General features: G+C 36.3%; 1 protein-coding gene across 3 annotated transcripts in view; it reads left to right on the forward strand.

Annotated features, from left to right (window-relative positions):
• ADAM22 (ADAM metallopeptidase domain 22) overlaps positions 1-24560 on the forward strand; it is a 238855-nt gene that overhangs the window by 157961 nt on the left and 56334 nt on the right. For all 3 annotated transcript variants that reach the window (XM_032643825.1, XM_032643826.1, XM_032643824.1), the window contains 9 exons: positions 3960-4023; positions 6069-6138; positions 10412-10482; positions 13827-13901; positions 15843-15914; positions 16754-16920; positions 18382-18466; positions 19484-19574; positions 21073-21124. In XM_032643825.1, the coding sequence (XP_032499716.1) occupies positions 3960-4023; positions 6069-6138; positions 10412-10482; positions 13827-13901; positions 15843-15914; positions 16754-16920; positions 18382-18466; positions 19484-19574; positions 21073-21124 (747 nt within the window). The remainder of the gene's footprint in view (positions 1-3959; positions 4024-6068; positions 6139-10411; positions 10483-13826; positions 13902-15842; positions 15915-16753; positions 16921-18381; positions 18467-19483; positions 19575-21072; positions 21125-24560) is intronic.

A 24560-nucleotide genomic window follows, 5' to 3' on the forward strand; every position in this document is an offset into this window, starting at 1 on the left:
TACATTTGTATGGAATAATAGAGATTTCAGGAGGTAGAAACTCCTGACTCCTTGCACAAAAACAAGGGCTGCAGGTGACCTCAAGAGCTCATGTGTTTTAGCCCTTTATTCAGCCAGAATCCCATCTAACTCACAGCAAACTCGTGGGAGGGTTCATTTGTTCTCAGAAATCTCTATGGAAGGAAGTTCATCCTTCCTCAGGGCCTTGCTTCCTTTTATGTAACCTTCACTATCAAAGTAGGTTTGCTGATGTTTACTGTGGAAATAGATCAGCTTCCTCCATCCTGTCTATGATGGTGATACCCAGGTAGCTGTCTGTCTCTTACTTGTCTTGTGACCCCTTATAAAGATACTGTGTCAGCCCTCAGCATTCTACTTAGACTAAATCATCCAACCTCCTTGTTACTTTTTGGGGCCCAGAACCAGCTAGCACTTTAGTTTTGTGAAAGTTTTGTTTGGAAGCTTTAAAATACTTCCTGTCCGTTACCAAGTTAGAGACGTGGATTTTCCATCTAACAAACAGTTATTGAGCGTCTGGTGTGTGCCAGCCACTTGGAATATTAAGGGGATTAGAACGTGAGCCCTGCCCGCAAGAGCTCCCAGTCTAGTGGGGAAGCTAAATCTAGCCCAGCTTCGTGCTATGGAATGTGGTAGGTATATTTGTTTTCTTTGAGAGAGAAAAAACCTGAGAAAAACGCAAGCTGAGAGTGGGCACTGAATGAGGTCATCCCTGAGGGCTCCAGAGAGATGTCACCTGAAGAAGGTGGAGTGGGCCCTGGAACAGGCTTTGATAGAATCTTCCAGGAGGAGGGGTTCGACTGACAGGTCCAAAGAAAGTGAGGAAAGAGACCTAATGAGAAAGGCTGGGAAATCTAGCCAGTCTGCCTAAGTGGTGCCTCTGGTCATGTTCTGGCAGTAGGTACGTGAGAGGCAGGAAGGAGAGAGCACAGGGATCAGATAAATGGCCAGAGAAAGGAGGTCACATGCCTGAGAGCAGGATAGACCTCCATTTGCTTATTGGTTTTTTCTAAAGGACCATTTTACTAATTTTAAATAAATTCTTTGAATAAGGAGACATTTTTACAAACATGGAATCCGTTCCTAATATCTGAGAGCCTCAGCATTCTTAATCTGGAAAAAGAAACGTCGATATCCCCTTCAGCAGTAAAATTGTCATCTCTGATCTCAAGATGAGCACAGCTGTCAGCCAGGAATAGTACACTGGGCTTGCCGACTTTTGTGACAACAAATGTCTGTTCTAGGCTTTTTCCTTCCTCTCTCTTCCTCTTAAAATCTCAGTCCAAAGTCACAGTGTAAGTGTCTTGCCCAGTACATGTTCCAATTCCTCCCTGCCCCTCCCCTCCCCCACCCTCCAGTTTTCCAAATGGACACAATATTGTGAAAATAAGAGAGAAGGTATTACTGCCTTCTAAAGACCCTAACAGACCTGAGACCCTCAGACCAAGAGCTACTAATCCTACACAGTTCTAAGGATGGAAAGGGAACTTTAAGGATGTTTTAGTGACTAGTTGAGGAGTTGAACTCAGAGCCTGCTTCTGTTGTTTTAACTAAGTAAAATTTATTTCTCCCTTTAGAAACTTTTTCATTTAAGACTAAACAAGAAGAAACAAACAGAAAACCCACCATGTGTAGGGACACTGTCAGGACTGTGTACAAGTGTATTTTGGTGTTCTTAGACTTTTATGAGCATGTTGAATAAGTTCACTCTTGTTCCTTTTTGTTATTTATTAATTATTACTTTTCATCTTGATTTTACTTTCTGAACAAACATTGCTGACAGAAATATTTGGGGGAGCTATTTCTAAATATTAAATAATTTATGTTGTCTCAATTGCAGTGATTTAGATATGAGATATATTATTTCATCCATGACTCATCTTCTATAAATGACCAAGTACATGTTGAGATTTTCCGTTTTTCTTGATTTACTGAATTCCATTAAAGAACATAAAGGGTAAAATAATCAAACTCACATCTTTTCCATAAAGAACCTGCAGGAGCACATTTTTTTTTCAAATTCGAAGGACTGATGGGCAATATTTTGGTCCTGGTATGTCTGATGTTTTGACAAAATCCTGTAACTATGGGAACATTAAAGAATGGAATCAAATGTAAGTTTATTGCCCTCTTGTGGCAATTTGTATGAATATTTCCTTTCAAAATCTTGCTTTGATACAGCCTTTTAAAATTTTAGCTCAATCAATTGGCCGGTAATGACTTGGTCCTAGCTATAGGATTTTATCAATTATAAACTCTGTGATGGACTCAGTATACTATTTGGAATTTATATAAATGTAACAGAAAGCTTTCAGTCCTCAAACAAAGTAAATGAAACACACATGCTTTTTAATTGTTAAAGAATCAAAAATGGCATATTTTCGTTTAGGGAACCAGGACTTCCCTGGTGGTCCAGTGGTTAAGACTCCACACTTCCAGTGCAGGGGGCATGGGTTCGATCCCTAGTCTGGGAAGTTCCACATGCCCTGGGGCCAAAATAATAATAATAATTCATTTAGGGAACCAGAATCTTCATGGATGGTGTCAGAATCTGCTTTGTTTATATCATGTTTGTATCATGATGTTTAAATCCAATAAAAAATAACTGATTTTTGCATTGGATACTAACCTAATTCAAGAGGAAATAGTACCCAATGCTATTTAAACAAAACAATCTGCTTGCTACTTAATCAGTGTATCCATGTGAACTTTGGCAAAGGGTGATGGTTTCATACAGCTTTCTGGTTGGGTCTGGCCTGTTATCAGCAGAATGTTCACTGCCGTGAACATTTGGTGTCTACTGTTCTGAAAATGCTCCCCTCACTGATTCCTTAGGCATATATTGTCAGTAATATCTTACAAACTGCATTTGTTTATCTTTAAATTCCAAATGCAGTGTCATCCAAATTCAGAAAGTGCACTTTGGGTTGAAAACATTACAGATGTGAAAAGGGCATTTCTAATGGTATATGAAAGTAGAGGACATGTGGAAGATGTTACTGCAGGAGTGAATGAATTTGGATAGACACGGAGCTGGAGGCCATTATAATTATAGCTCAGGAAACCAGCCGATTTCGCTAAGCGATCAATGAAAGACACATACTATTCTATGGTTAGCAGCTTGGGTATAATGCAGTCATTTCCACCTAACGCTGAAACGTGACTGCAGAAGATCACAGCTTCACCCCCCTCAGACACCTGAGTGGTAACACAAGTTCCCTCAGTATCCGAAGGGACCTGATCTTAGTAGAAGAACCACATTACTCTAAAAGGGACGGCTATCGGATCTCTCCGAGTGGGAGCTGAGGCCATATGTAGCTTAAGATGCCCTCCAGAGGATTTCCCAATTGGCTGACAATCATCTCTAGCCAGTGAGGTCCAGAATTGAACTTCAGATTTGCGCCCTGTTCCCTGCATCCTGCTGCCTTGTGCCCGCCCTATTCTGCTCTTCCTGCAGCTTTTGTCATCTTATTAAATGTATATGATGTGTGTGTATGTATGTGTGTGTGTGTGAGATACGTGGAGTGAGATGTGTGTCTTGTGTGGTGTGTGTGTGAGTGTCTGTGGTATGTGGTGTGTATATGTGTGGGGCTGTGGGGTGTAATGTACGGTATAATGGTGTGTGTGTGGTATGGTATGTGGGTGGTGTGTGTGTGTGTATGATGTGTGGTGTGTGTGGTGTGTGTGTGTGTGTGGTATGGGTAGTGTGTGTGAGTGTGATCTGTGGTGTGTGTGGTGTGTGTGAGTGTGTATGATGTGCGCTGTGGGTGGTATGTGTGTGGGGGGGGTGTGCTATGTGGTGTGCACCCCGTGTGATGGGTGGGACTGGGAAGTGGGCATTGAGAAGTAAACTGGTCCTCCGGCTGCTGCTGACTTTAAAATGATCTTGTTTTGAGGCAAGAGTCAATTGCCAGGCCTAAGTATTTTCTTGTCCTTGGCAGTGGGATGTTCTATGATGGGAACCACACCTATCTCATCGAGCCGGAAGGAAATGATACCTCCCAAGTAAGTGCTCCTTCTGTTTGCTGTGGCAAATGTAAATGTTGATGCTGGGAGCTTTTTTCCCCCTCTTTTTTCTCTCTATTTTGCTTTATTTTCATATTTTAGGGTCAGGAATATATGTATACATATATACGTGTAATATGTACACATATACATTTAAATTAAATCGTGAAAAAGGCAAAATCACAGTGATTTTTTTAAAAAAAATCTGCCTGTTACTCTTCCATTCAGTAGGAAATACTTTCCTTCTGAGGTGTTCTGAAGCCTTCATTTCTATCTCCACCATAATGTGCTGTGGTCTGTCTTAGTCTGCTCAGGCTATCATTATAAAATACTGGGTGGCTTAAACAAGAGAAATTTATTTTCGCACAGTTCTGGGGACTGGAAGTCCAAGATCAAGGTGCCAGCAGGGTCAGTGTTCATTGAGGGCTCTCCCTGGGGTGCAGACAGCCACCTTCTGACTGTGTCCTCACATGACAGAGAGAGAGTGTGAGGTCTGGTGTCTTTTCCTCTTCTCATAAGGGCACAAACCTTATCAGATTAGGATCTCACTCTTGTGACCTCTGTTAACCTTTGTCGCATCCTCAACAGGCCCTGTCTCCCAATATAATCACATTAGGAGTTTAGGGCTTAAACATGAATTTTGGGAGACACATAGTCAGTTCATAACAGATCGAATCCATAGATAATGTGATTTTCCAACCTTTTTCTTTTCTAGATTCCAGATTTTTCTCTATTGCCCATTTTCTTTAAGGCCCCGTGGTGATGAAGTTTAGAGAAATCTGGGTTTTCTCAATTCTCTCTCTCACTTTAGTTGAAACATTCTTTTTCACAAATTAGAAAAGGGTTACTATTATTGACTATAGAGAAACATAATGCACTTCCATCCTAGCTCTGTACACACAGATATTCTTCCATGTATCATGGAACACTGATCAAACACTTAGAGAGGCAAATAATTTCAAGAAACACACATTGTTTTGCCACTCATAAACAGTCTTGTGTGGGAAACTATCTGTTTTGTGTGTTATTTTCTGGGTACCCACTGAGAGTTGTCCTGTCACTTTGCTTGACAGTGTGATTTTTTTTTAAATACATTTAGTTATTTATTTTTGGCTGTGTTGGGTCTTCGTTGCTGTGTGGGGGCTTTCTCTAGTTGCAGTGAGCAGGGGCTACTCTTCATTGTGGTGCGCGGGTTTCTCATTGTGGTGGCTTCTCTTGTTGCAGAGCACGGGCTCTAGGCGCACGGGCTCAGTAGTTGTGGCTTGCGGGCTCTAGAGTGCAGGCTCAAGAGTTGTGGCGCACGGGCTTAGTTGCTCTGCGGCATGTGGGATCTTCCCGGACCAGGGCTTGAACCCGCGTCCCCTGCATTGGCAGGCGAATTCCTAACCACTGCGCCACCAGGGAAGCCCAACAGCGTGACTTTTTAAAAAAGTAATATCATGAAACTTGACTCTTTATGACATTCTTTTTTTGGTAATTGAAGGAAGCCAGATGAAGTTATTTGAATGTTCATTAAGTTTTCTTAGATGAAACATGGCTTTTTATCTGTTGGTTTTTCGCAGAAGTTTATGTGACACTTGAATGTTGAGGCAGGGTCTGCTTTGGGCGTTCTGCTTGTTCCAGTCATCCGGCTCCCCAGTACAGGGAGACTGTGAGCTCTGCAGTGTGCCTAACAAAGCTATCAGGCTCTAAAAGGGGGCAGGGCTCCGTGGAAAGGAACCAGTTGTAAAAAACATTAACCCGTTTCCCCAGGCGTCTTGCTTCTCCTTGGGGGAATAGGTCCATTCATTTCTTTTTGATTACTGCAGGCTTTGGCTTCTCTGTCTGTGAAGGTGTTTTGCTTTTAATGGGCTGTCACTCTGATGCTGGGAGAATACAGGAGTGAGCTGGAGGGGTTGTGCAATGGCTCTTCGCCTTTCCAAACCCAAGAGAATGCGTAGTCAAGCGACGGTTCTTTTAAGGTCTAAGCTCCTCCAGCTATGATTGCCTGAGCCTGGAGATATCTGGTTGTCCCTGCCTCATCTCTCTTGTTTGTGTTGTTTCAGGAGGATTTCCGTTTTCATTCGGTTTACAAATCCAGACTGTTTGAATTTCCCTTGGATGATCTTCCATCTGGTATGATCTTCTTATAGTGATTTAAAAAAAAAAAGACTTTAGTAATTCATTTTAATGCTTTAGAGCTAATTATATGTGGAATATCATCAGCCTGTGACTGCTCATAACAGTTTTAGAAAGTCAAGTAACATCAAGAGAGAGAATAAAATGCAAACCTACCTCATGTTTATAGTGGATGAGTTTGGAAAGATATAGCTTGAACATGATGAAGGAAAACTTTTTAAAATTATAAGACTCAAAGTAAGGTATTCCAGGAGAAATAATGTTAAAGCAAAAATCGGTCTGCATACATAGAATATATAAAATTCATTCTTGGTGACATACTGAGTTTGTAAACATAGAGATGAACCCTTAATTATTTTCCCGTTTGTTGTTTCCTCATCTCGTTTTGCCCCAGCATTTTAAGAAAGAATATTGTAGATTAACATTTATTATGATGATGTGCTATTTGTGAAATTGGTCTTCCTTCCCATGTGTGTTTATGGGTCCATCTATTTATAGATTTGATTCGAGAGTTGCATCCATGTCTTGTCTTGGCAAGAAAGGCAGAGTACTCAGGCTTTGGCCTCATTAGTGGAGCAATGATTATGCAGAGTGCATTTATCTTTGGCTATGCTAGACTCATTCATGTTCTCCTTCTAAAGATAGGGCACACTTTGAATATCTGACGTGGAGATGCTTCCTCCCCTATTTAGTGAGCCCTGACTATGGCCATAGTACATTCTAATTTTTAAACTCTTTTTAATCTTTGCAACAGCTCTGTGAGGTCAATATTATCATTCCCATTTTATAGATGAAGAAACAGAAGCTCAGCTAGTTTGTTTTTTCTAAGGTCCCACAGCTAGTAAGGGGCTGAGTGGGGGTTTGGATTATGGCACTACGAGAATGTACCCTGGGAGAGAGGCACAAGGGCAAATGGAAAAAATTACTAGACTAAAGCAAACCCTAAACTACTACTTAGGAAAATGACTTAAAGGCTGCATTGTCTTCTCATTGGAAAATGAAGTAAGTGTTTTCTAATGTTCCTTCCTCTCTGAAACAAACTTGTAACTCCTTGACCTTCTGCGGTTATCCCGAAGAGAAACAGAACTCACCCCTTTTCTCCTGCTGCCAAAGAAATAGAAGATCCTATTTTATAGAATTCACTATTTGGAAAAATCTGCAAATGAGCATATAGCTAGCTGATTTTACTTTACATGGACACTTTAGACTGTTCCTTCGTTATCTTACGAAACTTTTTATAATCCCTATTATGGGAAGAAAATAAATCATGGTTAGCTGCCTGAGAACAAAGTTACAATGTTATAGACATTACTGGAAACAATAATTAATATTTAAAGTAATAAATAAAGAGTCCCCCCTAAGGACTTTATTGTAGGCTTGCTTTGATACAATCTTATAATTTTTTTAAAACTTTGTTCAGGGTTTCTTTACAATAGAAACTTTGGAAGTGACTCAGCAGTTTTGCTGTTATTAAAAATGAGTTTTGAACATATTCTTTGAAAACTCAAGTCTGTCTCAGTTTGTTATGGTTTTCTTTTCTTATCAGAAGTTTACAGTGTTGATTTTGAGTGTCATTTGTCTCTCAACATATTTAGATTTACTATGACAAATTAGAAGGAAACAAAAAGCAGACAAATGTTAAAACTGCAATTTTTGTGATATAAGCTCAAAAGGAAGCTTTTTTATTTTAGATTTAATAGTGTCACTGAGTTATGGATTATATTATGTCTTTTTTTTTTTTGCTATGCATTATGTATTTGCCAGAGATAGAAATATGATCAGGTGCTCCTCAAACGTGTTTGACTGTGGAACGTTTTGTTTCATTTGACACATCTCTCAGGACTAGTATTCCTAAGAACACATTTTGAGAAAAGCTTATTTATTTAAACACTGACCACTTAGCCCTCAGTGTTTTAAAAATTACTACAATAAAAAACAAAACAAGCAAACGGAACAGAAATAGACTCATAGATACAGAGAACAGTTGGGTGATTGCCAGAGCAGATGGGAATGGGGGCCAGGTGAAATAGGTGAAGAAGGTGATGAGGTACAAACTTCCAGTTATAAAATAAATACGTCATGGGGATGTAATATAAAGTATAGGGAATGTAGTCAATAATATTGTAATAACTTTGTATGGAGACAGATGGTAACTAGACTTACCTAACCATTTCAAACTATATACATTCAATAAATATCAAATCACTGTGATGTACACCTGAAATTAATATGATATTGTATGTCAATTGTACTGCAGTAGAAAATTACTATGATGAAATACACAAAACTAGTGTACTGTTTGCTGAGTCTTGACACCCATATTCTCCCCTGGTGAGATATAGAGCATTTCTATTACGCCAGTAACTTTCTTTGTGTCTGTTCCCTGTCAGTGCCACCACTTCTGCAGTTCCTTTTCTGACTTTTTCACCATAGATTAGTTTCTCCTGTTGTAGCTCTTCATACAAATGGAATTATGCATCATGTTCAGTTTCTTTTGCTTAGCACATGCCTGAGATCTATGTTGTTGAGGGTAGCAATTGTTCTTTCTTTTATATTATTGAGTATGTTCTTATTGTATGAATATACCACAATTTTTTATCTCTTCCGTCGATGGACATTTGGATTGTTTCCAGTTTTGGGCTATTATGACTATAACAGCTATGAAAATTCTGGTCAAAAATCTTTTTTGTGGACACACGTTTACATTTCTCTATCAAATACCTGGGAGTGAAATCACTGGGTCATAAGGTAGGTATATGTTTAACTGTATAACATTGTTCTGAAACTTCAGCATGCATCAGAATCACCTGGAGGGCTTGGTAAACACAGGTTGCTGGCCTCGTCTTTAGGTTTTTTGTTTTCTTTTTTTTCAGCTGCTTTATTATGGTATAATTGACATACAAAAAGCTTTATATGTTTACTGTATACAACTTGATGAGTTTGGAGATAAATATACACCCGTGAAATCATCATCACAATCTCTGCCATAAACATATCCATCCATTCCAAAAGTTTCCTCCAGCCCTCTTTATTTATGATGATGATAAAAACACTTAACATAAAATCTAATACAATACAGTATCCTTAACTATATGCACTAAGCTGTACAGTAGATCTCTAGGACTTACTCATCTTGTATAACTGAAACTTTGTGCACTTTGACTAATAACTCCTTATATCCCCTCCCCGCAGCCCCTGGCAACTACCATTCTAATCTCTGTTTCTCTGAGTTTGACTATTTTAGATCCCTCATATAAGTGGTATCATATAGTATTTGTCCTTCTGTGTCTAGCTTATTTCACTTAACAGAATGTCCTCTAGGTTCATCTGTGTTGTCGCAAATGGCAGGATTTCCTTTTTTAAGGCTGAATAATATTCCGTTGTATGTATATATCTTAGTTTCTTTATCCACTCATCCACTGATGGACATTTAGGTTGCTTCTGTATCTTGACTGTTGTTAATAATGCTGCAGTGAACATGGGAGTACAGATATTTCTTTGAGATCCTGATTTAAATTCCTTTGGCTATATACCCAGAAGTGGGATTGCTGGATCATATGGTATTTCTCTTTTAAATTCTTTCATGAACCTTCATAATGTTTTCCATAGTGGCTGCACTAGCTTCTACAGCTTTTGGTTAAGTATACCTTGGGTGGGTTATGAGAAATTGCATTTCCAAGTTCCCAGGTAATGCTGATGCCACCAGTCCAAGGATCACAATTTAAGAACTACTGTTGGAAGAGAAATTGCAGAACCTTTTCCCAAAGTGGTTATACCATTTTATACTCTCATCAGCATTATATGAGAGTTCTAACTGCTCCACATCTTCACCAGCATTTGGTGTGTCATTCTTTAGTGAAGGTCAGTGGTGGAAGTGAAGGTCGAGTGGCTATTCAGACAATTCCCCATAAAAATGTGATGGTATTTGTAGGAGAATTTTGAGAAAAATTTTGAGGTAAATTAGAACAGGAATAATGTTTGAGATTTTTTTTGAATTGTATTCCTTCGTGGTATGTTTATTTAGTATTCATATGAATGCAGTTACTTAGATCAATGTTTTGTATTTTCCTTAAGCACAATATTATATATTATAAAATTCATAATTAGTTATAATTCTGTAATTTATAAATTATAATTATAATACTCATTGATGATTAAAGTACAGTTATAATTTATACTAAGAAGGGCTAGTAAAACTTTGATTACCCTTCATGAAAAAAACCTGGCAAATGCACTAAGTTAAATTTAATTTATTTTTATTTCCTTTTAGAATTCCAACAAGTAAACATCACTCCACCAAAATTTATTTTGAAGCCAAGACCAAAACGGAGTAAACGACAGGTATGTATTCACAGGTATATGTCATGATGTTTTAAAAACATTTGGCAACTGCCAATCAATTTAATCTACATGAAGTCTGTGAGGGATAAGAATTAGTTCAGGCATTTGCTATAGTGTGGTAAACAAGAAGGGTTGACACATTCGTAGGAGCAGTGGAGTTGGGGCCATATTATTTCATAGACTCAAAAGCACTCATAGTGGTGATAATATAGTCATTCATCATACAGACGGATTATGAGGCCCCTGCTGTGGCATCTCAGGTTCTTTCTACCATAGGCCTCTTTCCTTGCCTGGGTGTACACCACAACATGGAGTCTACTTGGGTGGTACACGTCCTTGTATTTATCCCCTTAAAGATACCCCCTTAAGAGTGACTCCATCAGGTTTTGAAGCCACAAAATGGTATTTTCACACTTGAGCTATCAACACTTTGTGGAGTCTAGGATATAAAACCCGAATGTCTGCTTTAGGAATGTTCAAAGGGTATTGAACTTAATAATAACAACAGTTCATACAGTGCTTTTAACCACATGAAGTAGGTGCTATTATTTCCCTTTCACAGCAAAAAAAAATGATGTCTCTGAAATGTGCAAATGACTTGCCCAGAATCGTAGAGCTGGTAAATAGTTTAGACAAAATAAGAACTCTGGTCATCAGAATTAAGATATTATGACAGTTGTGGTGGTGGTTGGTATGAATGTGTGTGTATGGCATAAAAATAGGATGAGAGAAATAGATCTCTAATAAGATAAAGCCGTTGAAGGAATGAAGTATCTTCTTTTTAATATGTGTTTAGTAAGTATGAAATAAAATGTGTTTACATACAGATTTCTAATATGAATGATAATTCCTAAATGTTATTGAGTACTCACCGTGTACAATTGTATTAACATGCTTAATCCTCATAACAATCTTTTGAAGAGGGAATTATTATTAATATTATCACTAATTTACTGATAAAGACATTGACGCATAAGAGGCTTAAGAAGCTTGCCCAGGGTTACATTGGATTACCCAGTGGTGGAGCTGGGATTCTGACCTAGAAGTCTGGTCTCAGAGCAGTGCTTATAACCATGTATGCATTACATACTGCCTCTCAGAAGCTGTTGTGTCCCGTGAATTACTACTATGAGCTCTATGTGTTTTGTGAATATACACATATACTGAAGCCCCGTTAAATAGATAAAAGTAATTGCCGTCAGGATTTAATTTGAATCAGTATTTACTTTCATGACTTAAGAACCAAGAGAATGGGATAGTTTTCTTTTGACATGATCCTTGAAGTTCTTCATAAACATCTGCAACATCCAGTCATTTGCTAAGCAGACAGACCCTTGATTTTTCTTTATGAGAAAGCTGTGGACCCTGGAGGCGAGGTGTTATAAAACCGTGTGGCCAATATGGCAACTCTCTGACACTAAGAAAATACTGGGACTTGTTATAAGTCTACTTGTTAGAAAGGCTCAGGTCTCTACCACAATTAACAAAGCAAATAGTATCATCCTAACAACATCCTTTTTTTTTTTCTAGAAATGTTTTATTGTTTATACATTTGTGAATTTGATTTCTAATAATTGATATAAATTTTATTTTAGTATTACATCTGTAAAAAATCCATTAAGAAAACTCTTGTCAGTGGATGCAGTTTATGTTATTTTTTGGTTTCCAAAACCAGAATTATAGTCTATTATTTCCTATTAACTCGATGTTTTAAGGGATTTTGAAAAGTAAAGTTTTTTAGAATTTGGGAATGCATTAGCAATGAAACAAAATCCATGTGGCAGAAATATTTTAGTTTAAATGCAATACTCAAACATTCATGTATTTTTTTAGGTTTGATTGTATACCCTTATCACAAAAATGGCCCTCGGGCAAGTGAACAAAAAGGTTTATTGAAAAACTAAATGTGTGTCAAAGTATGGCACAAAGGAAAAAGTTAATTTTGCAGATCTTGTTAAAGATTGTGCTATAGACTAATTTCAGAGAACCAAAGGATGTGGCTGCCTTCGTGACTCTTGACAGTACCATTCATTGGTCATGATTTTGAAGGTGGAGAAAATTTGTGGTTGAACAGACAGATACAGCTGCACTGGGTAACCAAAGATTGCCTGAGAGCTCTCCAAACTATCCTAACAGAGCTCCTGTATATCACTTGGGGCATCCTCTGAACCCTATCAGCAGAAGGGGCATGTCTCAGAGCCTGATTTGGAGATTATATAGTAAAAGTGTCAATCATTTCACTCCCTATGTAGAACTCTCAGAGATTCTCAGGAGCTTAAACCATGTGTTATAATCTCCAAGATATACTGTTAAATGAAAATAGACTGATGCAAGAGAGAAGGAGATAAATGGAAGTACAAAATAAAATATATCTCATATTTGATTTTATATGCATAAATATTTCTGGAAGAAACCAGTAACTGTGCTGTACCCATTGTGGGGGAAGGAGTAACAATTGGTAGATGGGGGACAGAGGTGAGAGGAGAACTTTCATCCTATACCTTTTCATAATTCTTTAATTTTTGAACCATGCAAATTTATTACTCACTCAAAAACTAAGTAAATTGATGAAAATGAAAAAAATACTAAATAAATAAAAGGGGAAATTTTGTTTTGTTTATTTCTCCCATATTTAAAATTTTTTAATTAAAAAAATTGTTTCAGCTTATTGAAGTATAATTGACAAATGTAAGATATTTAAAGTATACAGTTGGATGATTTGATATACATTATATTTGTGAAAGGATTCCCCTCATGGATTTAATTAACATATCCATCACCTTATGTATTTCCTTTTTGTTTTTCTTTTTTGGTGAGAGCATTGAAATTCTACTCTATTAGCAAATTTCAATTATACAATATAGTGTTATCAATGTAAGTGTCCATCAGTGGATGAATGGACAAAGAAAATGTATATATATATATATATATATATACACACACACACACACACACACACACACACACACACAGATACACTCACACACACACACAATGGAATGTTACTCAGCCTTAATAAAGAAGGAAACACTGTCATTTGCGACAACATGGATGAACCTGGAGGGCATTATGCTAAGTGAAATAAGCCAAACAGAGAAAGACAAATATGGCATCGTATCACCTACATGTGGAATCTAAAAAAAAAAAAACCTCATAGAGACAGAGTGAAAAAGCGGTTGCCAGGGGCTAGGTAGTGGGGGAAACTAGGTAGGGAGAGGTTGGTAAAAGAGTACAAACTTTCAGCTAAAAGAGGGATAATATCTGAGAATCTAATATGTAACATAAGTTTCCCATAGCCAAGATCGGAGGCTTATTTACGAGCTATTTCCTTTATCATATTGCAGCTTCGTCGATATCCTCGTAACATAGAGGAGGAAACCAAATATATTGAACTGATGATTGTGAATGATCATCTCATGGTAGGATTTGCTGAATTTTGTGTTGTTTGAACTTGTCTGTGCCTAGGGTAAAACTAGTGGGTGCAGGAATATGTTTAGAAGAAAGAAGTCCGTAAAGTTGTAAGTTGGAGAAGGTATATGTATAAAGAAACATGTCTGTTACCCAGCAACAACCTGTAAGTAGGAAACACTCTTAGGTAAAGCAATTAACAGTATTTTGTGAGGTTCCAAAAATATTTCTGTGACTCATAATGTTAACTCTTTGGATTCACTTAGTTAATGTAGGGGCTAATATCTTCTCTTACAAAAATCGCAAGGTTAAAAAAAAAAAGGGAAACTTCCGTTTTATATTGAAAAAGTGAAGCAGCAATAATGTGATTCTTTAGTTTGCAATGTACATCTTTATCCTAATAAATGGAAAGCAATTTTTCTGTTTCTGTCTTGCTATGTAGTAAACCATTTGGAAAGGCTTATAAACTTATTTACAAAACAGAAACAGACTCACAGACTTAGAGAATGAACTTATGGTTACCAGGGGAAAAGGGTGGAGGGGAGGGATAGATGGGGAGTTTGGGATTGACATGTACACACTACTGTATTTCAAATAGATAACCAACAAGTATCTACTGTATAGCACAGAGAACTCTGCTCAATATTCTGTAATAACCAAAATGGGAAAAGAATTTAAAAAAGAGTAGATACATGTATAGTATAACTGAATCACTTTACTGTACACCCAAAACTAACACAACATTGTTAATCAATATATGCTGTAATATAGAATAACACTTAGAAAAAAATACCTTATATAGCCAAGCAGTGAAGATTTTTAGGCTAAAAACCTAGCCAAACTTCCTTTTTTGTTGAGTCAGGTTTTTTTTAATACTCAATTCATGGGCATGTTGTATATTCAGTTCATGAGCATGTTGTATACTCAATTCATGGGCAGAATTTTAAACTAAAAATATTCAGTGATGCACGTTGCTGAATTTTACTTAATTTCAGGTACACATACATTTTAATTTACTTTGAATTATTTATTTGGGGGAAAATGTGTCATTTATTTAAATATGATTAAACTAATAACATTGATTATTAATTAATAATGATAATTATTATTGAGTGCTTCTTCCTTGTACAGGGTAGGACTAAGTTCTATCTTCCTACCGATGTGATTTCGTGAATGTTACTTTTTCCTGAGATTTTTACAGAATAAAAATAAGTTGCAAGAACACATATTTTAGACATTTTAGGATATCATAAATTCAGATGTCTGTAAGCATCTGTAGCACATAATTCGAATAAAGTGAGCCAGGTATAAAACAATAGGGAGGGGTGAGGCCTGTGGCAAAAGAGTAGTCACATGGTCTGCCCAACGGGAGAGTCTGCTTCTCAGTCCTTGCCAGTTATTACCATGTGGGGAATACTAATTTTGAGTGAAGCCAGAAATCATGATATTTCCTGATTTTTAAAACAGCACTGAGGCCAAACCAAAGATATATGTCATTCACATCAAGCCTATAAGCCACCTCCTCGTGACCATTAGGGCTTTCTTCTCTTTACTGAGTAAGTCTTGTGGAACTTTTTATACTTTCAGCATTATTCATTCAGTTTTTCTGGCTTTCACCCTACCTTTATTTGTATGTCTTGCAATTTATCAACAACTTTCATATGTTTTATCATTTTGAATTAACAATCTTGTGATAAAAAATAAACTTTTGAAATGGATGGAATGGATGTTTTCTACTTTACCTCAAAGTGAGGTAAGGCCTCAAACTTTTAGGGAGGCCTCAAACTTCTAGGAGCGTTGCCCCAGGCTATGCAGCATCTAAAGAACTAGGTGTCAACTTGCAGTTTTTACAGAAAGCTTTAGAGGCCTTTCAATTACACCGTATTTCCTCTGCTGAGATGAGTATTTGCTGATGATCTTGAAGCCCTTCACTTGTTTTCTTTTGCTTTCAGTTTAAAAAACATCGGCTTTCAGTGGTACTTACCAATACCTATGCGAAATCTGTGGTGAACCTGGCGGATTTAGTAAGTATGAACCCGATTCAGTATTGCCACAGAGGAAGTTTATCTCCTGATTGCTAATAAATCGGATAATGTTCTTATACTTTCCCTGCCCTAAATTGCACTTTAGCCAAGGTGTCCTGTTAAGTCCCTGGTAACTTTGCCATGAACTTTATTGACTTTGATCTCTGGCTGGGAAAATGATAAAAAGAAGTGGTCAGAGTTACAGCTTTATGCCTGAAGTTTTTTATGCCTGTATTTTTATGCCTGTATTTATGCCTGTATTTTTCACACTGGAAAAGAAAAGGTTGAGTCGTAGCCCCTAACAAAGATATTCACAGTGTAGTTCTAGCAATGGAGAAACAGTTGTGCCTTTTCAAAAGAGTGCCTGGTGCCGTGGGAAAGTTGCAACTAAATAATTCTACTGAAACTACTTTCCAAATCTTCCCGACAAGGCAATGCCAGTACCTTCCCCATGAGTTTAATTAGGGCCAGTTAGGGTGTACAGAAATTATCTCCTTCATGAGTGTTCCACTTTTTGCTAGTGTGAATCTTATAGGGTGCCAGAAAATGGACTTTGGGGGAACCTTGAGTAAGGGTGCAAAGATTTGTCAAAAAGCAATATTTTGTTTCTACTAGTACTCTATTCTTTGGTTATGACTTGGTAAACAATTGGATTCTCTATTACTCAAGGGAAATGCATGTAAGTTAGAAAAACAATTATCTCCCCTAAAAACAGTGGAATTTCTCACATTTAGCTAAAACTCGAGGAGTTTCCATAAAAGGAGCTTTGTAGTCCTGTTCATAAATCAGTTGATTTTTACCACATGTATAGCTGTGTGTTCATTTTGTTAATATACTAGATATATAAAGACCAACTTAAGACAAGGATAGTATTGGTTGCCATGGAAACCTGGGCGGCTGACAACAAGTTTGCCATATCTGAAAATCCATTGATCACCCTACGTGAATTTATGAAATACAGGAGGGATTTTATCAAAGAGAAAAGTGATGCAGTTCACCTTTTTTCGTACGTAACTTTTGTAATGATTTATTACTTTTTTTTATTCCATGTTGAATATTGTATTACTTGTGGATGAGATGTATTCTTTCTACTGCATAATGCAATTAGGATTTGATGTGGCAGATATATTTGAAAGAAGTTTTAGAGTACAGATTGTTTGAAACTGTCATGAATATTCAATAGATTTAATTTTGAGTTATTTTATTATTGCATGTACATTTCATATAATTTTTTTCAAGAGATTTAATCAGAGCATTTACTGAATGAAAGTACTATTAATTCTCATAAAGAGTATTCTTAACAGCAGATTATTATATATTCTTTAAAGTTGCTGTCTTTTAAATGTTAATGTTATCTTTGTTTTTGGTATAAGGGGAGAGCTTAGTATACCTAGGGTACATTTTATTTTTTATTTTTTCTTACTCTATGGTTTTTCTGGGGGGTAACCTGCATATTTGATGTAAGAGCAAATCATAAATTGCAGCAATTTAAAAACCTACCATCTAAAGCCAGAGCTGTTGAAGAAAGTTACAAATGGAAGTAAAAGAGTATTTTTGAGGTAACTTTTTATTTTACACAATTCCAAATTTACAGAAAAGTTGCAAGAATAATACAAGGAAACACCATATGCCCTTTACCCGGATTCATCAATTGTTAACATTTTATCCCATTTGTTTTATGATTTTCTTCTTTCTATCCTTCTTCCTTCCTTGCATCTATCTATCTATCAGTGTCTTTTTTTGTTTTTTTTCCTGAACTATTTGAGAGTAAGTTGGAGACATTTACTTACTGGGCCTTTACTACTAAATACTTACATATATATTCCCTAAGAATAAAGACATTCTCTTATATAACCACAGTAAACTGTCAAAACCAGAAAATTTTAAATTGGTACAATGTTTTTATCTAACCCACTGTCTATATTCAGATTTCACCAATTGTTTCAATAATGTTTTATAGCTACCCCCCAACCCTTGCCCAAATCCAGGATCCAATCCAGGATCACACATTACATTTAATCGTCACGTCTCTTTACTTTGCTTTAATCTGAAATATTTCCTCAGCCTTTCTTTGTCTCTTTTGAGGTTAACATTTTTGAAGAGTATAGGCCAGTTATTTTATAGCATGTTCCTCATTGTGAGAATGTCTGATGTTTTCTCACTATGAGATTCAAGTTATATGTATTTTTGATGGAAATACCACGAAGTGTACCTCATGTTAGAGATCCTTTTTTCATAGGTATAGTTCTATTTAAGATATTTATTGATCATGTTGGGGAAACATTCCTCAGAAACCTTTTCCTTTGGTTATGCGTGCCAACAATTTTCATATTCCTCCCTTACCTCAGGAGTATATAGTAGAGAAATGTATGTGCATTGAGAAAATAAGTGTGGTAACTTAATAATGAGAGGTGCTATGATATGTGGACTGTCAGCAGTAAGCCTTTTTCATTTCCTTTTCTGAAAGGGGAAGTCAATTTGAGAGTAGCCGGAGCGGGGCAGCTTATATTGGTGGGATTTGCTCGTTGCTGAAAGGAGGAGGCGTGAATGAAGTAGGTGTGAACATCTGTAAGATATTAAGTGATATGATGGCTGATGATGTTTTCCTAATATTTAAGGGACAGTTTCTCAGTATTCCACATACTCCAGATATTGTTATTTTATTAACAACCAACATGGTTAGTGCCAGAGGCCAGAATAGGGAAATAAGGAAAGGTAATATTGGATAATTCTGTTCATGTTCTACTTAGAATAATTTCCAGGTTTAGCTATATACAGATTAGATAGAGAAAATCTTTACCTTTACCTTTATTGAAAATAAGGCCCTATTTATCACGTTGACTGTTTTTCCAGAGAATTGAGTAATTCCCTGAAGCACTGGGTTACTACTTAAGAACTCAATTGAAAATTGTCTTCCTCAATATTTGGCAAATTTTTGGAGGAAAAAATAGACTAGGTTTTCCAAAGGGTTAACTTCTACCCCTAGGGCACTAAACCTGATGGAAGTGATCTAAAAGAAAAATACCTGAATCTTTGGGAGGCTGCATATCGAAAAAAATATCCCTAGGTCTTTTCAAGTTTCTTGTGGCCAAAGATCGTCACCATTTCCTATGACTCATACCATTGGTTTTCTGAAGCCAAGTTCTATTCAGTTTGGGGATTTTAGGAGTGCTTGTGGACACACAAGGATGAACAAGTTCCAAATAAATTATACATTTATTTTATTTTCTCTTATCTGAAAGACTGGCTTAACTGTGGTACAAGTATTCAGTTTTTCAGGAATGTCACCGGTGAAATTTGGGCTCAAAATTAGATGTAAGTTTCCAAATCTGAAAGTCGATGATTCCCTGGCTTCTAGTCTTCTCTGTAAGACTTAGTCAAACATGGATTTATTTCTTACTACTTCTTCCCAAATGCTTAGTAGTTCAGCACTAGCTATTATGTGTTTAACCTCTGCTAAATAAAATGCTCAGAAATTGCTTATTTTCAATTATATTGTGACATTTTCTCTGGCCCATCTTAAATAAAAAATAATTTGCATTTACAAGTATTTTATTTTTGTCTTTCAGTTTGGGAAAACGGATTTAATGGCAGTTACACTTGCCCAGTCATTAGCCCATAATATTGGTATTATCTCAGACAAAAGAAAGTTAGCAAGTGGTAAGTTTAAGTACATGTGTGGTTTAGTTGTATTTAAAGTAGACTATCTGAAAAATATTTTAGAGAATGAAATTCTTTAATTCAGTTGATAGATCAAAAGAGTTTAAGTGATAATATAAAGATATCCAGGACACAAAAATTTTTTTTTCCAAAAGTAATACAGATGTTAATATTTACATTACAGATGAATTTCCTCCATGTATAATAAACATTTAAAGCCAGGTGATGTTAAATTCACAGTTGAATTTAATCTAAAAAAGGACATAAATTCAGTTCGGTAATTTTAAATGGTCTGGGCATAAAGGTTTAAGGCATACTGTTGTTTTTTTTTCTGTATTTTTGTACCATATAAGTCATTTGCTTTTCAGGTTTATTATTTATTGACTATCTCCTGTGCTAGAATGTGAGCTTCCTGAAGAAAGGGCCCTTTATTTTGATTAGTTATGTATCCCAGTGCTAAGAACAGAGCCTGGCACATAGGAGGTGTTCAAACCAGTGTCGTTGAATGAATAAACTTAGAAGTAAATTGCATTAAGTTCACAAGGTGGGTTATAGAGGTGGGTCTGTGTGACTCCAAAACCCAAGCATTTCCACTAAGCCTATGCTAATATAAGTTATTCATAAGGCATACTACTTTATTACAGTTTATTTAAAACATCTTTTAGTATTGCCACAGACGTAGAATTTGCCTGCCAGGATCAGACCTGATAAAGGGCTTAATACAATATGGGCCTAGTAAAATATGCTAGGTTTAGCATCTATGATGAATATATTTTCCCAAGTAGGTAAAGTTACTTTACCAGGAATGGATAAACACTATATATTTGGAGTAAGTTGATTATAATCATATTTATTGTATTATTTCAGTAATAAATATGATCGTTTATATTAACTACAACTATTACCTTTTATGAAGTACCCATTATGTAACAGATAATTGAATGCCAGAATTATATACATCTAGATGCTCATTTAATCCTCAAGATAATCCTGCAAGATATTCATTATCAGCTCCCATTTTACAGATAAAGTGACTAGATCTTAAAAGTGTAATGTCTCCAGGATTACACATATATTAAGTGGCATACCCAGATTTTGAACCTAGGTATTTCTGATTCTGAGGACCTTTTGCTTAACCAATATACTATACTGCCTTCTACCAGAAGCCTTGGGTGCAGAGGTTTTAAAAATGGATGAGAAATTGTTAGAATTCCAATAAAGGCTTATGAAACCAGAATCCTATAGTGGTACATCACTATTTCATTGGTATTTGATTGTTAAGCCATTTTAAGTGAGTGCTTTACAAATATGGCCACTTGTTAAAATATGAAAAGATTTTATTTTAGTAAAAATTATATAAGCTCGATAGGGTCAAAGTACAATAGATTTTTGTTGCTATGCTTTACATAAAACAGAACATATACTTTTTAAAATAGTAACTACTTTAATGCATCTGTTTTCACTTTGTAACAAGGCATGTGTATTCATTTTCTCTTAGGTGAGTGTAAATGTGAGGACACGTGGTCTGGATGCATAATGGGAGACACTGGGTGAGCCACTTCTATTTAAAAATAACTCACTGTTCCTTTCTCTGCTGTGCTTTGTCTTCTTAGGAGGATGACACTCAATAACTTAGTGCCTGGAACCTTACCACAGGCATTTAAAATTGTATTTATGAAAACAATTGCTGTTCTTTAAGCTAGTAGGTCAAAGTTTTTTTTTTGGCTGGGGGAATTTGAAATGTGGTGAGTCAGGGGCATGCAGGATATATGATTCCACCAACTTCAGGTAAATATAATAATTGTTTTGAAGCATTTCTTTCTTTTTTAAAAAATTTATTGAAGTATAGTTGATTTACAGTGTTGCATTAAGTTCTACTGTACAGCAAAGTGATTCAGGTATACATACATATATACATTCTTTTTCATATTTTTTCCATTGTGGTTTATTACAGGATATTGAATATAGTTCTCTTTGCTATACAGTAGGACCTTGTTCTTTATCCATTCTATATATAATAGTTTGCATCTGCTAATCCCAAACTCCCAATCCATCCCTCCCCCCGGCAACCCCAAGTCTGTTCTCTATGTCTGTGAGTCTGTTTCTGTTTTGTAGATAAGTTCATTTGTGTCATATTTTAGATTCCACATATAAGTGGTATTATATGGTATTTGTCTGTATCTTTCTGACTTACTTCACTCAGAATGATAATCTCTAGTTGCATCCATGTTGCGGCAAATGGCATTATTTCATTCTTTTTAATGGCTGAGTAGTATTCCATTGTATATATTACCACATCTTCTTTATCCATTCATCTGTTGATGGACGTTTAGGTTGTTTCCATGTCTTGGCTATTGTAAATAGTGCTGCTGTGAACATTGGGGTGCATGTATCTTTTTGAATTATAGTTTTGTCTGGATATACGCCTAGGAGTGGAATTGCTGGATCATACGGTAATTCTATTTTTAGTTTATTGAGGAACCTCCATAATGTTTTCCAGAGTGGCTGCACCCATCAACAGTGTAGGAGGGTTCCCTTTTCTCCACACCCTCTCCAGCATTTGTTATTCGTTAATTTTTTAAAGATGGCCATTTTGACCAGTGTGAGGTGGTACCTTGTCGTAGTTTGATCAAAGACTTTTTAGCCTTGAATTTAGTCTGGAAATGTAAGAAATGAGCAACAACTTTGTTCTTGAAGTCTTACTTTCTAATTCCCTTTCCTTTTATCTTCTTCTATTCTAATTAAATGAGTTATAAACAGAAGTGTGTCTCAAAAGCAAAAACAAGAAGAGAGCCCTGATGAGTAGTTTTCTCAGATTTCCAGCAGCCTTCTACCTTATGTAAAAGCCTATGGTGTAAATGCTCCCACAGTGGCTGATTTCAAGCTACCTCTGTGAATTAAGAGTGGGAAGTGGTGTGCTCAGTCCATTTCCTAAGAAAAGTTTTCATTTTTATACTGTCATACCCTTGACACACTATCAGGCATCAATCTTTTATTCTTTCTAAATAAATTTTACAGCCATCCCTTTCATGCCAAGCTTATCATTACCACCTTACTTTAAACTTTTATTATCTTGTGCTGTTATTATTTTGATAACATTCCAGCTACTCACACAGCTTTCAGGCTCCCTCTCTCCCCTCCTGAACTCCACTTCCATCATAATTGAAAGGTATAAAGAATAAAAGAGTATACACTTGTATACGATCACCTAGATAAAAACAAAACAAGACACTGTCTGCACAGTTAAATCCCCCTGTGTTCTGTCTTATCGGTTCCCAACCCCGGCTAAGGTAACCACCACCTTGAATTTGGTTTACATCATTCACAGGTCAAATTTGGTCTATATCATTCACAGGTCCTTTTTTGTACTTTTACTGTATATGTGTGTGTGTGTTGGAGTAATACATAGCATGGCTTTGCATGTTTTCAGTTTATATGAAAGGCGTCATACTATATTTATTTTTCTGTGACTTACTTTCTTGATCAGCTTTATGTTTGTGGGGTTCATCCATGCTGATGTACATATATATATATATATATATATATATATATATATACAGCTCTAGTTCATTGAATGTGTACAGCACAATTTCTCCATTCTTCTTTTAATGCACATGAATTTTTATGTCAAACAGACGAATCATGTCATTTTCCTGCTCAGAACTTTTGTGTCTCCATTGTGTAAAGAATAAGGTTCACATTCCTTCCTTCAGTATTTAGAGGTCCAAAATCTTTCTTCATACTCATTTGCAATCTCATTTTCTACTACTATTTATGCAGTTTGTTTACCGTAATTGTATATGGGTTTCCACCTTTTCTGATTTGTTAACCGTAATTCTACATGGATGTTCAGCCTCTGAAAAATATGCTCATCATAATTGTACATGAATTTCCAGCTTCTTTTGATTTCTTTAATATATTCTCTTCATCTGGAATTCTCAGGTTTTTTTCTATCTAACCACATTTTTAACCACTTGAGATTTATTATAATTTTTAACTCCTGCATTATAATTTGATTTTGTATGTCTTTGTTTCCTCTCACCAATTAAAATTTGTAAATTTTTGAGGATTATATATTGCACTAATTTTTATTTTTGTCAGACCTCACACCATACTCTCTTATACAGACTTGTTTTTCAATAAATATGTATTGATTGTATTTGAAATGTGAACTCCCAGCATATGCATGACAAGAAGAATAGATGATGGAGGGAATATACATGCAAATATTTTTCAAAATATCTTTGGACTTTTTGTGTTTAAAATATTTTTCAAAATATCTTTGGACTGGGCTTCTCTGGTGGCGCAGTGGTTGAGAGTCCACCTGCAGATGCAGGGGACACGGGTTCGTGCCCCAGTCCGGGAAGATCCCACATGCCGCAGAGCGGCTGGGCCCGTGACCCATGGCCGCTGAGCCTGCGCGTTCGGAGCCTGTGCTCCGCAAGGGGAGAGGCCACAGCAGTGAGAGGCCCGTGTAACGCAAAAAAAAAAAAAAAAAAAATCTTTGGACTTTTTGCTTAGTATTAAGAAGAAATGATAAAAGTCTTTGTAGTTGTAATTTTCTAACAATTACTAAATTCCATGCTAGAGGTTCTTGTTTTTTAATCTTGTCTGATTATTCTGATTAAATAAAAGAATTATACAGACAATCTGCTTAGCACTAAGCATAATATGCAGCAAAATCAGTGGCTACACTCGAATATGCGTAGCTCTTTGCATTGGAACTCCTTACATCAAATAGTTGCATACAAGAGAAAAGCTCTTTACATAAAACATTGTCTGGTATGATGCCAGATATCATTTGATCTGTGCCAAACATCACCTATCAGCACTAATTATGGACATATATTTCCCATGGGTACATTCCCTCCCATTTCTACTTTCTGAAGTTCCTCTGTATTGTTAAATGTTGGAAAGCATTGTTGAAATGAAGACTGTCGGTCCTATTTAAAGGTATAAGAATTAAAAATGTAAGAATGCATTGAA

This window comes from Phocoena sinus, chromosome 9, assembly GCF_008692025.1.
Source record: "Phocoena sinus isolate mPhoSin1 chromosome 9, mPhoSin1.pri, whole genome shotgun sequence".
Lineage (NCBI taxonomy): Eukaryota > Metazoa > Chordata > Mammalia > Artiodactyla > Phocoenidae > Phocoena > Phocoena sinus.